The 17,552-nt window shown below is 50.1% G+C and overlaps 1 protein-coding gene across 3 annotated transcripts in view; it reads left to right on the top strand.

Moving 5' to 3' along the window:
- Positions 1-17,552, top strand: part of SIDT1 (SID1 transmembrane family member 1) — a 63,003-nt gene that overhangs the window by 40,353 nt on the left and 5,098 nt on the right. For 2 of the 3 annotated variants that reach the window (XM_075197426.1, XM_075197425.1), the window contains exons 16-23: positions 8,024-8,097; positions 8,594-8,717; positions 9,300-9,417; positions 12,852-12,988; positions 14,440-14,548; positions 15,052-15,066; positions 15,961-16,037; positions 17,205-17,251. In XM_075197426.1, the coding sequence (XP_075053527.1) occupies positions 8,024-8,097; positions 8,594-8,717; positions 9,300-9,417; positions 12,852-12,988; positions 14,440-14,548; positions 15,052-15,066; positions 15,961-16,037; positions 17,205-17,251 (701 nt within the window). The remainder of the gene's footprint in view (positions 1-8,023; positions 8,098-8,593; positions 8,718-9,299; positions 9,418-12,851; positions 12,989-14,439; positions 14,549-15,051; positions 15,067-15,960; positions 16,038-17,204; positions 17,252-17,552) is intronic. The other variant, XM_075197427.1, reaches the window with a different exon arrangement.

Below are 17,552 nucleotides of genomic sequence, written 5' to 3'. Positions count from 1 at the left end.
GTACACGGGTGATCAGGCAGAGAATAGTCAGAGAGGCTGGGATCTGGTACACGGGTGATCAGGCAGAGAATAGTCAGACGTGCTGGGATCTGGTACACGGGTGATCAGGCAGAGAATAGTCAGACGTGCTGGGATCTGGTACACAGGTGATCAGGCAGAGAATAGTCAGACGTGCTGGGATCTGGTACACGGGTGATCAGGCAGAGAATAGTCAGACGTGCTGGGATCTGGTACACGGGTGATCAGGCAGAGAATAGTCAGACGTGCTGGGATCTAGTACACGGGTGATCAGGCAGAGAATAGTCAGACGTGCTGGGATCTGGTACACGGGTGATCAGGCAGAGGATAGTCAGACGTGCTGGGATCTGGTACACGGGTGATCAGGCAGAGAATAGTAAGACGTGCTGGGATCTGGTACACGGGTGATCAGGCAGAGAATAGTCAGACGTGCTGGGATCTGGTACACGGGTGATCAGGCAGAGAATAGTCAGACGTGCTGGGATCTGGTACACGGGTGATCAGGCAGAGAATAGTAAGACGTGCTGGGATCTGGTACACCAGTGATCAGGCAGAGAATAGTCAGACGTGCTGGGATCTGGTACACGGGTTATCAGGCAGAGAATAGTCAGACGTGCTGGGATCTGGTACACGGGTGATCAGGCAGAGAATAGTCAGACGTGCTGGGATCTGGTACACGGGTGATCAGGCAGAGGATAGTCAGACGTGCTGGGATCTGGTACACGGGTGATCAGGCAGAGAATAGTCAGACGTGCTGGGATCTGGTGCACGGGTGATCAGGCAGAGGATAGTCAAACGTGCTGGGATCTGGTGCACGGGTGATCAGGCAGAGAATAGTCAGACGTGCTGGGATCTGGTACACGGGTGATCAGGCAGAGAATAGTCAGACGTGCTGGGATCTGGTACACGGGTGATCAGGCAGAGAATAGTCAGACATGTTGGGATCTGGTACACGGGTGATCAGGCAGAGAATAGTCAGAGAGGCTGGGATCTGGTACACGGGTGATCAGTCAGAGAATAGTCAGACGTGCTGGAATCTGGTGCACGGGTGATCAGGCTGAGGATAGTCAGACGTGCTGGGATCTGGTACACGGGTGATCAGGCAGAGAATAGTCAGACGTGCTGGGATCTGGTGCACGGGTGATCAGGCAGAGAATAGTCAGACATGTTGGGATCTGGTACACGGTTGATCAGGCAGAGAATAGTCAGACGTGCTGGGATCTGGTACACCAGTGATCAGGCAGAGAATAGTCAGACATGCTGGGATCTGGTGCACGGGTGATCAGGCAGAGAATAGTCAGACGTGCTGGGATCTGGTGCACGGGTGATCAGGCTGAGGATAGTCAGACGTGCTGGGATCTGGTACATGGGTGATCAGGCAGAGAATAGTAAGACGTGCTGGGATCTAGTGCACGGGTGATCAGGCTGAGGATAGTCAGACGTGCTGGGATCTGGTACATGGGTGATCAGGCAGAGAATAGTCAGAGAGGCTGGGATCTGGTACACGGGTGATCAGGCAGAGAATAGTCAGACGTGCTGGGATCTGGTACACCGGTGATCAGGCAGAGAATAGTCAGACATGTTGGGATCTGGTACACGGTTGATCAGGCAGAGAATAGTCAGACGTGCTGGGATCTGGTACACGGGTGATCAGGCAGAGAATAGTCAGACATGTTGGGATCTGGTGCATGGGTGATCAGGCAGAGAATAGTCAGACGTGCTGGGATCTGGTACACGGGTGATCAGGCTGAGGATAGTCAGACGTGCTGGGATCTGGTACATGGGTGATCAGGCAGAGAATAGTAAGACGTGCTGGGATCTGGTACACGGGTGATCAGGCAGAGAATAGTCAGACGTGCTGGGATCTGGTACACGGGTGATCAGGCAGAGAATAGTAAGACGTGCTGGGATATGGTACATGGGTGATCAGGCAGAGAATAGTCAGACGTGCTGGGATCTGGTACACCGGTGATCAGGCAGAGAATAGTCAGACATGCTGGGATCTGGTGCACGGGTGATCAGGCAGAGAATAGTCAGACGTGCTGGGATCTGGTACACGGGTGATCAGGCAGAGAATAGTCAGACGTGCTGGGATATGGTACATGGGTGATCAGGCAGAGAATAGTCAGACATGCTGGGATCTGGTGCACGGGTGATCAGGCAGAGAATAGTCAGACATGCTGGGATCTGGTACACGGGTGATCAGGCAGAGAATAGTCAGACATGTTGGGATCTGGTACACGGGTGATCAGACAGAGAATAGTCAGACGTGCTGGGATCTGGTGCACGGGTGATCAGGCAGAGAATAGTCAGACGTGCTGGGATCTGGTACACGGGTGATCAGGCAGAGAATAGTCAGACGTGCTGGGATCTGGTACACGGGTGATCAGGCAGAGAATAGTAAGACGTGCTGGGATCTAGTACACAGGTGATCAGGCAGAGGATAGGCAGACGTGCTGGGATCTGGTACACGGGTGATCAGGCAGAGAATAGTCAGACGTGCTGGGATCTGGTACACGGGTGATCAGGCAGAGAATAGTCAGAGAGGCTGGGATCTGGTACACGGGTGATCAGGCAGAGAATAGTCAGACGTGCTGGGATCTGGTACACGGGTGATCAGGCAGAGAATAGTCAGACGTGCTGGGATCTGGTACAACAGTGATCAGGCAGAGAATAGTCAGACATGCTGGGATCTGGTGCACGGGTGATCAGGCAGAGAATAGTCAGACGTGCTGGGATCTGGTGCACGGGTGATCAGGCAGAGAATAGTCAGACATGTTGGGATCTGGTACACGGGTGATCAGGCTGAGGATAGTCAGACGTGCTGGGATCTGGTACATGGGTGATCAGGCAGAGAATAGTCAGACGTGCTGGGATCTGGTACACGGGTGATCAGGCAGAGAATAGTAAGACGTGCTGGGATCTAGTACACGGGTGATCAGGCAGAGAATAGTCAGACGTGCTGGGATCTGGTGCACGGGTGATCAGGCAGAGAATAGTCAGACGTGCTGGGATCTGGTGCACGGGTGATCAGGCTGAGGATAGTCAGACGTGCTGGGATCTGGTACATGGGTGATCAGGCAGAGAATAGTCAGACGTGCTGGGATCTGGTACACGGGTGATCAGGCAGAGAATAGTCAGACGTGCTGGGATCTGGTGCACGGGTGATCAGGCAGAGAATAGTCAGACATGTTGGGATCTGGTACACGGGTGATCAGGCTGAGGATAGTCAGACGTGCTGGGATCTGGTACATGGGTGATCAGGCAGAGAATAGTCAGACGTGCTGGGATCTGGTACACGGGTGATCAGGCAGAGAATAGTAAGACGTGCTGGGATCTAGTACACGGGTGATCAGGCAGAGAATAGTCAGACGTGCTGGGATCTAGTGCACGGGTGATCAGGCAGAGAACAGTCAGACATGCTGGGATCTGGTGCACGGGTGATCAGGCAGAGAATAGTCAGACATGTTGGGATCTGGTACACGGTTGATCAGGCAGAGAATAGTCAGAGAGGCTGGGATCTGGTACACGGGTGATCAGGCAGAGAATAGTCAGAGAGGCTGGGATCTGGTACACGGGTGATCAGGCAGAGAATAGTCAGACGTGCTGGGATCTGGTACACGGGTGATCAGGCAGAGAATAGTCAGACGTGCTGGGATCTGGTACACAGGTGATCAGGCAGAGAATAGTCAGACGTGCTGGGATCTGGTACACGGGTGATCAGGCAGAGAATAGTCAGACGTGCTGGGATCTGGTACACGGGTGATCAGGCAGAGAATAGTCAGACGTGCTGGGATCTAGTACACGGGTGATCAGGCAGAGAATAGTCAGACGTGCTGGGATCTGGTACACGGGTGATCAGGCAGAGGATAGTCAGACGTGCTGGGATCTGGTACACGGGTGATCAGGCAGAGAATAGTAAGACGTGCTGGGATCTGGTACACGGGTGATCAGGCAGAGAATAGTCAGACGTGCTGGGATCTGGTACACGGGTGATCAGGCAGAGAATAGTCAGACGTGCTGGGATCTGGTACACGGGTGATCAGGCAGAGAATAGTAAGACGTGCTGGGATCTGGTACACCAGTGATCAGGCAGAGAATAGTCAGACGTGCTGGGATCTGGTACACGGGTTATCAGGCAGAGAATAGTCAGACGTGCTGGGATCTGGTACACGGGTGATCAGGCAGAGAATAGTCAGACGTGCTGGGATCTGGTACACGGGTGATCAGGCAGAGGATAGTCAGACGTGCTGGGATCTAGTACACGGGTGATCAGGCAGAGAATAGTCAGACGTGCTGGGATCTGGTACACGGGTGATCAGGCAGAGAATAGTCAGACGTGCTGGGATCTGGTACACGGGTGATCAGGCAGAGGATAGTCAGACGTGCTGGGATCTGGTACACGGGTGATCAGGCAGAGGATAGTCAGACGTGCTGGGATCTGGTGCACGGGTGATCAGGCAGAGAATAGTCAGACGTGCTGGGATCTAGTACACGGGTGATCAGGTAGAGAATAGTCAGACGTGCTGGGATCTGGTACATGGGTGATCAGGCAGAGAATAGTCAGACGTGCTGGGATCTGGTACACGGGTGATCAGACAGAGAATAGTCAGACGTGCTGGGATCTGGTGCACGGGTGATCAGGCAGAGAATAGTCAGACGTGCTGGGATCTGGTACACGGGTGATCAGGCAGAGAATAGTCAGACGTGCTGGGATCTGGTACACGGGTGATCAGGCAGAGAATAGTAAGACGTGCTGGGATCTAGTACACAGGTGATCAGGCAGAGGATAGGCAGACGTGCTGGGATCTGGTACACGGGTGATCAGGCAGAGAATAGTCAGACGTGCTGGGATCTGGTACACGGGTGATCAGGCAGAGAATAGTCAGAGAGGCTGGGATCTGGTACACGGGTGATCAGGCAGAGAATAGTCAGACGTGCTGGGATCTGGTACACGGGTGATCAGGCAGAGAATAGTCAGACGTGCTGGGATCTGGTACAACAGTGATCAGGCAGAGAATAGTCAGACATGCTGGGATCTGGTGCACGGGTGATCAGGCAGAGAATAGTCAGACGTGCTGGGATCTGGTGCACGGGTGATCAGGCAGAGAATAGTCAGACATGTTGGGATCTGGTACACGGGTGATCAGGCTGAGGATAGTCAGACGTGCTGGGATCTGGTACATGGGTGATCAGGCAGAGAATAGTCAGACGTGCTGGGATCTGGTACACGGGTGATCAGGCAGAGAATAGTAAGACGTGCTGGGATCTAGTACACGGGTGATCAGGCAGAGAATAGTCAGACGTGCTGGGATCTGGTGCACGGGTGATCAGGCAGAGAATAGTCAGACGTGCTGGGATCTGGTGCACGGGTGATCAGGCTGAGGATAGTCAGACGTGCTGGGATCTGGTACATGGGTGATCAGGCAGAGAATAGTCAGACGTGCTGGGATCTGGTACACGGGTGATCAGGCAGAGAATAGTCAGACGTGCTGGGATCTGGTGCACGGGTGATCAGGCAGAGAATAGTCAGACATGTTGGGATCTGGTACACGGGTGATCAGGCTGAGGATAGTCAGACGTGCTGGGATCTGGTACATGGGTGATCAGGCAGAGAATAGTCAGACGTGCTGGGATCTGGTACACGGGTGATCAGGCAGAGAATAGTAAGACGTGCTGGGATCTAGTACACGGGTGATCAGGCAGAGAATAGTCAGACGTGCTGGGATCTAGTGCACGGGTGATCAGGCAGAGAACAGTCAGACATGCTGGGATCTGGTGCACGGGTGATCAGGCAGAGAATAGTCAGACATGTTGGGATCTGGTACACGGTTGATCAGGCAGAGAATAGTCAGAGAGGCTGGGATCTGGTACACGGGTGATCAGGCAGAGAATAGTCAGAGAGGCTGGGATCTGGTACACGGGTGATCAGGCAGAGAATAGTCAGACGTGCTGGGATCTGGTACACGGGTGATCAGGCAGAGAATAGTCAGACGTGCTGGGATCTGGTACACAGGTGATCAGGCAGAGAATAGTCAGACGTGCTGGGATCTGGTACACGGGTGATCAGGCAGAGAATAGTCAGACGTGCTGGGATCTGGTACACGGGTGATCAGGCAGAGAATAGTCAGACGTGCTGGGATCTAGTACACGGGTGATCAGGCAGAGAATAGTCAGACGTGCTGGGATCTGGTACACGGGTGATCAGGCAGAGGATAGTCAGACGTGCTGGGATCTGGTACACGGGTGATCAGGCAGAGAATAGTAAGACGTGCTGGGATCTGGTACACGGGTGATCAGGCAGAGAATAGTCAGACGTGCTGGGATCTGGTACACGGGTGATCAGGCAGAGAATAGTCAGACGTGCTGGGATCTGGTACACGGGTGATCAGGCAGAGAATAGTAAGACGTGCTGGGATCTGGTACACCAGTGATCAGGCAGAGAATAGTCAGACGTGCTGGGATCTGGTACACGGGTTATCAGGCAGAGAATAGTCAGACGTGCTGGGATCTGGTACACGGGTGATCAGGCAGAGAATAGTCAGACGTGCTGGGATCTGGTACACGGGTGATCAGGCAGAGGATAGTCAGACGTGCTGGGATCTAGTACACGGGTGATCAGGCAGAGAATAGTCAGACGTGCTGGGATCTGGTACACGGGTGATCAGGCAGAGAATAGTCAGACGTGCTGGGATCTGGTACACGGGTGATCAGGCAGAGGATAGTCAGACGTGCTGGGATCTGGTACACGGGTGATCAGGCAGAGGATAGTCAGACGTGCTGGGATCTGGTGCACGGGTGATCAGGCAGAGAATAGTCAGACGTGCTGGGATCTAGTACACGGGTGATCAGGTAGAGAATAGTCAGACGTGCTGGGATCTGGTACATGGGTGATCAGGCAGAGAATAGTCAGACGTGCTGGGATCTGGTACACGGGTGATCAGGCAGAGAATAGTCAGACGTGCTGGGATCTGGTGCACGGGTGATCAGGCAGAGAATAGTCAGACGTGCTGGGATCTAGTACACGGGTGATCAGGCAGAGAATAGTCAGACGTGCTGGGATCTGGTGCACGGGTGATCAGGCAGAGAATAGTCAGACATGCTGGGATCTGGTACACGGGTGATCAGGCAGAGGATAGTCAGACGTGCTGTGATCTGGTGCACGGGTGATCAGGCAGAGAATAGTCAGACGTGCTGGGATCTGGTGCACGGGTGATCGACCAGATAATGGTCAGACGTGCTGGGATCTGGTACATGGGTGATCAGGCAAAGATCACACACCACGCCTCGGTCCTCCGAACACAAACCGATTTTATGACGCTTTTGGGTGCTGAAAGTATGGTACTGTCCCAGAAAAAGTCAGGACTGTTGGGAGGCGTGTTTGTCATTGTTTCTTTAGAATAGAATGTTATTATCTGTCAGACAACGAGCTCCTCACACACCATAAGGTACAGGCAGAATCCTCTATGTGGAAGTATTGAGGGCTGTGACATTTCTGCTATATATAAATATATATTTTTTCAGTTTACAATATTTGGTTTAATAAGTTGCACTGAGCGCGCCCCCACTCTGTTCTATTTGTGTAGAGTCTAGAGTGCTCCCGTCACCTACAAAGGAGGCAGCCATATTGTAGGCGGGACCAGTCTTCCTGAGGTAGTCTGTGACATCACAGAGATGGCTGTGATGTCACAGGATCCTAGTGATTTGCCATAGGCTGCCTCCTTCACCTGGGTCTCCGCAGTGGGACAGTGGCGCATCTTAACCAGTCCTGGTTTTTTTTTTGTTTTTTTTTTAATAAATCCTTTTTTTTTTTTCTTTTTAACAAAGAACCTCTCTACGTTCACAAATTCTCCCACTCAGGGGTGTGATAGCCTAAAATACAGCAAACAATAGTTATATTACGATATTCCCAGTCCTCTATATCCTCCCAGATCCTCGGCATTATGTTGTCCTGTTAGTAATCCATCTCCCTCTGATCACTATTCTCCATCTTTATCTGCCCCAGGTGGTAAATGTTACCGGTAACCAAGATATCTGCTACTATAACTTCCTGTGCGCCCACCCCCTGGGGGTCCTCAGGTGAGTAATCATACGTGTGGGGTCTCCATATCACCTGTATGTGGGACTGAAATGCAGATCAATAATACATTCCAGCTATCAGCCTATATCTGGTGGCCGCAGAGCAGTATACAGGTGGAGCAGGGTGTATTGCAGTGTGCCGAGACTAACGGTCAGGTGGAGTAGTACTGGCTGCCTTGTGACAAATCTCGGATTAGTTTAGCTGTAACTATCTCATTATATTTCAGCTAATCACAAGTACTGCGTCAATGTGAGTGACCTGCTGCACTACATTCTGCTCCAGCTGTATGTCAGTGTCAGTAGAGCAGTTACAAGTTTCCATAACGTTGGGGCTTTAACTAAAATTGCAGCAGATTTGTGAAATGTAAAATGTGTCACTGTTTATACTATAGAGTCAGTATATGTTCTGGTATCTTGAATTGATTGGATAGAGCAAAGTTTGATAATAACTTGTTGAATTTAGGAATAATCTGGAATAAATGTGATTTATTCTCAGTGCGTTTAACAATATCCTGAGTAATATGGGACACGTCCTGCTCGGGTTCCTCTTCCTACTGATCGTCTTGCGCAGAGATCTCCTGCACCGCAGCCTGATGGAGGCCAAGGACGTCTACGCCACGGTAATATAACCCTTACGTCGGAAACGTTTGTGTCTGAGTCTTTTCTTTGTAGGGGATTTTGTGTTAAATGCATCGGTCGCCCCAGCGCCAGTGATCTGTGCGGATAACGGGAGAAAGATTCAGCAGCATTTCAATAGTGTAAAAAGAAACGTGGAAAATGCGACAACGATTAGTAAATACAGTGTGTTAGTTTCATGTCCTCCGTGTCTACCAGGCAGAATGTCTTGTGTTGCCCTTGGGTATGACACAAAACTGCTCTGTGGAATGATTGTATCCTGTGCACAGAGCTCAGCTGTGTCGTGTCCAAGGACAACTAAGATACAGAACTGGACCTGGATGTTATACTGGCCGTAGTGGAAGTAACAGAAGGACCCTAGAGAGATAAATCAATGTATTTAATAAAAATTGCAGGACACGTAAACGCCATAAATTATATTTGACTGAAGATGTAAAACCCCTTAAATATTGTGGGCGAAACTACAATAACAACTTATTCCTTAATTATCTCAGTTTCAATTAACCACCAACTTTATATAGCAATATTTACAGAGCGCTAAGTGTGTCTGTATTGTCCTCACACAGGAATACGGGATCCCCAAACACTTCGGACTCTTCTACACAATGGGCATCGCGCTCACCATGGAGGGTGTACTCAGCGCTTGTTACCACGTCTGCCCAAACTACTCCAACTTCCAGTTTGGTAAGAGCAGGCAAATAATGCCATCTTCTCAGTCTCCAATTATCAGATCTTCATGCCTAGTCATGTTCCACCTTCCCTGACTCTCACGTGTCCCACCTTCCCTGATGCTCACGCGTTCCACCTTCCCCGACGCTCACGCGTTCCACCTTCTCCAACCTCACGCGTTCCACCTTCCCCAACGCTCACGTGTCCCACCTTCCCTGACTCTCACATGTCCCACCTTCCCTGACTCTCACGTGTCCCACCTTCCCTGACTCTCACGTGTCCCACCTTCCCTGATGCTCATGCGTTCCACCTTCCCTGACGCTCACGCGTTCCACCTTCTCCAACCTCACGCGTTCCACCTTCCCCAACGCTCACGTGTCCCACCTTCCCTGACTCACATGTCCCACCTTCCCTGACTCTCACGTGTCCCACCTTCCCTGACGCTCATGTGCACCACCTTTCCTGACTCTCACGCGTACCACCTTTCCTGACTCACACATTCCACCTTTCCTGACTCACGCGTTCCACCTTCCCTGACTCTCACGCGTTCCACTCTCCCTGACCCTCACGCGTTCCACCTTCTCTGACGCGCGTTCCACCTTCTCTGACACTCACGCGTCCCACCTTCCCTGACTCTTACACGTTCCCCTTTCCCTGACTCTCACACGTTCCGCCTTCCCTGACTTTCACGTGTTCCACCTTCCCTGACTCTCGAATGTTCCTCTTTCCCCGACTCTCACGTGTACCACCTTCCCTGACCCCCACCTTCCCTGACTCTCATGCGTCCCACCTTCCCTGACTCTCACGCGTCCCACCTTCCCTGACTCTCACGTGTTCCACCTTCCCTAACATTCACGCGTCCCACCTTCCCTGATGCTCACGCGTTCCACCTTCCCTGACGCTCATGCGTTCCACCTTCTCCAACCTCACGCGTTCCACCTTCCCCAACGCTCACGTGTCCCACCTTCCCTGACTCTCACGTGTCCCACCTTCCCTGACGCTCATGTGCACCACCTTTCCTGACTCTCACGCGTACCACCCTTCCTGACTCACACATTCCACCTTTCCTGACTCACGCGTTTCACCTTCCCTGACTCTCACGCGTTCCACTCTCCCTGACCCTCACACGTTCCACCTTCTCTGACGCGCGTTCCACCTTCTCTGACACTCACGCGTCCCATCTTCCCTGACTCTTACACGTTCCCCTTTCCCTGACTCTCACGTGTCCCACCTTCCCTGACTCTTACACGTTCCCCTTTCCCTGACTCTCACACGTTCCACCTTCCCTGACTCTCACACGTTCCACCTTCCCTGACTCTCACGTGTACCGCCTTCCCTGACTTTCACGTGTTCCACCTTCCCTGACTCTCGAATGTTCCTCTTTCCCTGACTCTCACGTGTACCACCTTCCCTGACCCCCACCTTCCCTGACTCTCATGCGTCCCACCTTCCCTGACTCTCACGCGTCCCACCTTCCCTGACTCTCACGTGTTCCACCTTCCCTAACATTCACGCGTCCCACCTTCCCTGATGCTCACGCGTTCCACCTTCCCTGACGCTCACGCGTTCCACCTTCTCCAACCTCACGCGTTCCACCTTCCCCAACGCTCACGTGTCCCACCTTCCCTGACTCTCATGTGCACCACCTTTCCTGACTCTCACGCGTACCACCCTTCCTGACTCACACATTCCACCTTTCCTAACTCACGTGTTCCACCTTCCCTGACTCTCACGCGTTCCACTCTCCCTGACCCTCACACGTTCCACCTTCTCTGACGCGCGTTCCACCTTCTCTGACACTCACGCGTCTCACCTTCCCTGACTCTTACACGTTCCTCTTTCCCTGACTCTCACGTGTCCCACCTTCCCTGACTCTCACACGTTCCACCTTCCCTGACTCTCACACGTTCCACCTTCCCTGACTCTCACGTGTACCGCCTTCCCTGACTTTCACGTGTTCCACCTTCCCTGACTCTCGAATGTTCCTCTTTCCCTGACTCTCACGTGTACCACCTTCCCTGACCCCCACCTTCCCTGACTCTCACGCGTCCCACCTTCCCTGACTCTCACGTGTTCCACCTTCCCTAACATTCACGCGTCCCACCTTCCCTGACACTCGCGCGTTCCACCTTCCCTGACACTCACATGTTCAGCCTTCACTGACTCTCACATGTTCCACCTTCCCTGACTCTCACAAGTCTCACCTTCCCTGACTCTCATGGGTTCCACCTTCCCTGATTGTCAGGTGTCCCACCTTCCCTGACTCTCACACGTCCCACCTTCCCTGACTCTCACGCTTCCCACCTTCCCTGACTCTCACGCGTTCCACCTTCCCTGACTCTCAGGTGTCCCACCTTCCCTGACTCTTACATGTTCCCCTTTCCCTGACTCTCACGTGTCCCACCTTCCCTGACTCTCACACGTTCCCCTTTCCCTGACCCTCACGCGTTCCACCTTCCCTGACTCTTACACGTTCCCCTTTCCCTGACTCTCACGTGTCCCACCTTCCCTGACTCTTACGCGTTCCCCTTTCCCTGACTCTCACACGTTCCACCTTCCCTGACTCTCACACGTTCCACCTTCCCTGACTCTCACGCGTTCCACCTTTCCTGACTCACACGCGTACCACCTTCCCTGACTCTCACGCGTCCCACCTTCACTGACTCTTACGCGTTCCCCTTTCCCTGACTCACGCATTCCACCTTCCTTGACTCTTACACGTTCCCCTTTCCCTGACTCTCATGTGTCCCACCTTCCCTGACTCTCACATGTTCCACCTTCCCTGACCCTCACGCATTCCACCTTCCCTGACTCTCACGTGTTCCACCTTCCCTGACTCTCACGTGTTCCACCTTCCCTGACTCTCATGTGTCCCACCTTCCCTGACTCTCACATGTTCCACCTTCCCTGACCCTCACGCATTCCACCTTCCCTGACTCTCACGTGTTCCACCTTCCCTGACTCTCACGTGTTCCACCTTCCCTGACTCTCACGCATTCCACCTTCCCTGGCTCTCACGTGTCCCACTTCCCTGACTCTTACACGTTTCCCTTTCCCTGGATCTCATGCGTTCCACCTTCCCTGACTCTCACATGTCCCACCTTCCCTGACTCTCACATGTTCCACACTTTCAGAATGAGTCACAGACGGACAGACAGAACAGACCAGTACAATAGGTGCTTCTTGGCTTTAGTAAATACCCCTAAACTGACACTTTCACTCCATCTAAAGTTCTGCTCTTCATGTAACTATTTGAGATAAACAGCAGATCTGATAATTAATAGAAGGTTCAATCTGCTGGACACGTCTGTTCCAGCTCTATGGAAAGGAAACTATAATCTATAAATCCACGATGGCACCAGGAGCTCCGGTTGTGAGATTTTGAAGCATTGGTTGAGATTGAATGTGACACTTATCTGACCCGTATGATGACTCCTTTCCTCCCCCAGATACGTCCTTCATGTACATGATCGCCGGTCTGTGCATGCTCAAACTGTACCAGACGCGCCACCCGGATATCAACGCCAGCGCGTATGCGGCCTACGCCTCGTTTGCACTGGTCATTTTCCTGGCAGTTCTAGGAGTGGTACGTACGCTTCTCAGTGATGTTATCCAGAACGATGCTTCAATCACATGTAGCGAGGACTCATTATTGCGTGATTACAGTCTGTGACTAATTATTCTCAGCCCCCTTTGTGCTGTAAGATGACTCGGACCTTAGCCTTGATAGGTTTTCATAAATTGTTTTTAATTGTGAAGATATTTTCCAACGTTGGTCAATCACCCGCGGTTAGGAACCTCTCCCCCCTCACATACTTATGTAGTGTCCACTCACCCTCCCGGACCTTCATAGTTATATATATTCACTTATATATTCACTTAATCAGCAGACACTGTCAGCAGCGGATGTAAAAGCTCTGATCCATCAAGTGAGTTTATTGATCAGGAGATAAAGCTGCACTTACAGAAGTGACGGTATAAATCACACAGAATCCTGCAGACAGCGCTCTGATGAGGAGAGACAAACATAGAAACGCGTTGCTGGGAATTCCACGAGCGTCTATATGTGGGATACCCGGGTATTACTGTTGTGTATGGAGGAAATGCCCACAATGCCTTTCTATAAGAGCAAATCTATCTCCTGGTCAGTCACTGGATGGATTGAAGCTTCTGTTTCCTGTATTGTCTACACGGGAACATAACTCCTCTGCCGGTGAGTTATCCGGGAATCCTGCAGCTGCTCCGATAACGTTATATGTGAGCGATGATCGGACTCTATGAAAGATTTCTATCTTCAGACTTTTTGATGTTATTCGGATGTGAGGGGAGCGACAAGTTTTTCGTCCTAATTGTAGGTCACACTGTTCTGCTTAAAGGTTTAATGCAAGTATCAGAAATGGCAGCACAAGAGTCATAATTTAATCAGTACGTCTGGAGGAAGGGTCCCGGGCCCCTGTATTCCCCTCATTTGCTTGCCTGTACTGATGGAGTAAGCTGGACCCATCCTAGCTATTGTAACAGTGTAGATTGGCTGGAGCTCCTCACCAATCAGGAGCCACATACAGCAGACAGTGCAGTAAATAACGCTGGTACTCGCCCCAAGCCCCTCCCCCTGTCCCCGGCTTGGCCGGACCTCACTACAGGTAACTGTGGGGTGCGGGTATCCCCCCTGTACGGCTACAGAGGGGTGTTATCAGACTTGAGGGAGGTTATCCATGTAGACCCCCCCACTTAATGTTTCTGCAGTCATGGAACTGAGATATTATATGAAACATAAACCTCACCCGATATATATTTAGCACATGGTACAATCTGTACATATCACACAGTGTTATGAAGAACAGCCGCTGTCTCACTAAGTAACAATAAACCAGTGGATGGAATGGTTTAATCATCCAGATGCCACATTGTATCCTCCGGTCAAACCCCCCGTGTTAGACAGTGCATTATAAACCGCTCTGATAACGTTATTTAAACTGTATTATAACCATAAAGGCCACACCTGTCACAACCTCTCTACAAACTCTTCCCATCTAGGTTTTCGGGAAGGACAACTGGTGGTTCTGGGTGATCTTCTCCATCATCCATGTGGTGGGATCGCTGGCACTAAGTACTCACATCTATTACATGGGACGGTTCAAGATCGGTGAGATGGGATAACTCTTACTTGTATCCTTGTGTTTATATTACATACTGAAGAGTTCTGCATTAGAGGCTCCTCTGCTTGGGCTAATGCCTCCTCTATGAGGTGAGGGGTGGACTGTCCTTCTCGGATGTCCATACTTGTTTCTGGCGTGCCAGTTCTGTAAGATATATGGATATTAGAAGTCACTCAGGAGTTCTGTAACCATATAAGAGGATGATGGCTTTAATACAGGTCACATCACTCCCAGGTGACTTCTAATATCCATGTTATGCGTGATTCCTTATAATACACAACTTTTTCTAAGTGATGCAATCAGAAATCACTGTTTATACAAATATTATTCACAGGGGATTATACAGATATGAACATCACCTGCGTATTATAAAGGTCTAGCTAGTCTTGTGTCAGAGGTTTTGTTACCCAGAAGTGATGTCGGTGACAGGATGTTGTGCACGTTCCTCTTGTCTCACTACCTATCTCTCCTCTCTCCTCTGCTCTTCCAGACGTGACCAATGCAGGTAATGTTATTTCTCTGTGGGGTTCACTCGGGGACGTCTCAGTTTTACCACAGGAAATCTATAGACGATAGAGCTCCCGCCACCTGCGCGCAGTGTATGTGCCGCTCCAATATTCATGAGTGTGTGGCCAATCAATTCACTAAGAACCAGTGACCTCACTGAGGCACGTTGGTATTTTACCAGCTCTCCAGTCAGGATGAATATTCTACCAAAAAGCCAAAATAGTTTGTGCAGTTGTCTGTGCTCCTCACAGGTCCAGTTCTACTTGTTACTTTTGTTAAATCTGAGGCTGGGGGCAGCAGGTATTTCAACCCTGGCCCTATAGTGCATTCCTCCCAGTGTACGTGCACCTGATCCGCCCGACAAAAACAGCCAAAAAATGTGATGCAAAACTCTGCACTCTTCCGGGACTCTGCACTCTTCCGGGACTCTGCACTCTTCCGGGACTCTGCACTCTTCCGGGTACTCCGGAGAGTTGGGAGAGATGCCGAAGGCTGTTGTCACTCATATAACTGCCCCGTCAGGCTTTCCACCTTTACATGTGTCTGACGGTGTTATAGCTGTCAGCTCAGGGAGCTGTTACGAGGGACCATCAATGAAATGGAGCATGTAAAACTCTCCTTTCATTGCAGATAAATGAGGTAAATGCTGCAACTGTGGTGGAACTACAAGACCCAGCAGATGCTAGGACTTGTAGGATTCACCAGTTCCCTAACTTTGGCTTAGAATTAAATGTATCTGATAGTCCCCCCTGCATTTCCTCTAGCATGTCACACGGGGGCGCTGTTCTATAGGGTTAAATGATACAAGATGGTCACTGGGTGTTCGGTTAGCGTGCGATTGGTTGATGTTTGTACTTTCTGTGTGACCTCTGACCCGCTCCTCTATATACAGACTTCGGGATTTTCCGGCGAATCTTCCAGATCCTCTATACAGACTGTGTCCAGCAGTGCAGCCGACCTATGTACATGGTGGGTGGTGACCATTTAGTATTGTTTCTGGGATGAATGTGAGATTGCTTCGTACACTAACAATTTGCACAACATTTCAGTGGGATTGGAGTTTATGATACGCTGATATCTCTTCAAATCCCAGTCTGCTTTTACATTTGGAGCACCCCCTTCATTAAATATGTCCTTTTACATTTTCTCCTAAAATACTGTGTATTAGAACCTCGCTAAATAAGAAATGTCAGAGAGTGAACATCAGAATAGTCCCTATTTCATCTGTAATATTTGTACATCTAAATAAACTCAACTTATGCGGATAAATGATCTTTCTTTCTACTGTGCATTGCAAAGGTATCACATCAGCACCGACTCAGAGGTAGCACAAAACTCAGGTTGTTCTCTGCGTTCAAAAATCAGAATCTCCAGTTTAGGTTTATTAGAATAAAATCTCATTTTTGCGTTTAGTTACAGAATCAGGTGCAGCGATCCTATAATACCATCTGTCCAGGTTATTTGGGTCAGTGTGTTTTGTTTCGCCTCTCCCCCCCCGTGGAGAGGTGAACTATTCATGTCCTCAGTTAGTGTCTGTTAGGACTTCCATCCAATAAGTTCTTCTAAGCCTCTGACAAAACACAACTAATAAGTAAAACGCGTCGACCTCACTAACACATCCAGAAACTGAAGCTCACATAAAATACACCAACCAGTATAGTCTTAGTACTGACTCTTTCGCACAGTAACTTTCCACAGTGTTCAGTGCTGATTCATAGTCTCAGTATAAAGCAGAGTATCCCAAATTCATTGCGTACCCCTGAAATAAAACTAGTGAGTCTTACTTTTACTTGAATGTCAGAACAGTTTGGTTTACTCAAACAATTGTTCAGAAGTTGCTCAACACATGCTGCCATATTTCTTCATCCCAATTCAAAATACACTGCTCTCTTATGTATGCTTCAGCATTCAATTCCCAGGTTTCATATCATACTATTAATCCAGCCAGAGTACAGCAGTTCTATTTGTTATATACAGAATGGTATCACCTATATTGAGATATACCATCAGCAAGAACTGATATTGTAAAACTTCTCTCTGGTAATGTGACGTGTGGTGTAAATGTGATATATTTAGAGATCATGTGATTATGGATGTCTGTGATTTATCTGACTGTCCCCACTTTCCATTTATCAGGACAGGATGATTCTGTTAATTGTGGGAAACATCTTCAACTGGTTCTTGTAAGTATTAGATACAGAACTAACATCGATGGCTCTGACCAATTATAAATCCAATTTAAAACCAGAAATGATCATTTATAACAGTCCCGATAATGCCTCTAGTTCAACTCTGTCCAGAGGGAGATGATCAACCAGTGAGTAGCCCACTGTTATCTAGAGTGTTCTAGAGCAGAGTTGTCTTATAATGTGCAGGTCACAGATTACTGACGAACTGGAGCAAATATGGCTCTAAACACAAACATTGGTGTCCGGTCCCCATTTATATAAGTGCTGACAATATGTGAAATGAAAATAGAACAGG

The sequence above is a fragment of the Mixophyes fleayi genome, chromosome 2, assembly GCF_038048845.1.
Source record: "Mixophyes fleayi isolate aMixFle1 chromosome 2, aMixFle1.hap1, whole genome shotgun sequence".
NCBI classification, from domain to species: Eukaryota; Metazoa; Chordata; class Amphibia; order Anura; family Limnodynastidae; genus Mixophyes; species Mixophyes fleayi.
The sequence above is the reverse complement of the archived record's forward strand: the minus strand, read 5'-3'. Positions and strand labels throughout refer to the sequence as shown.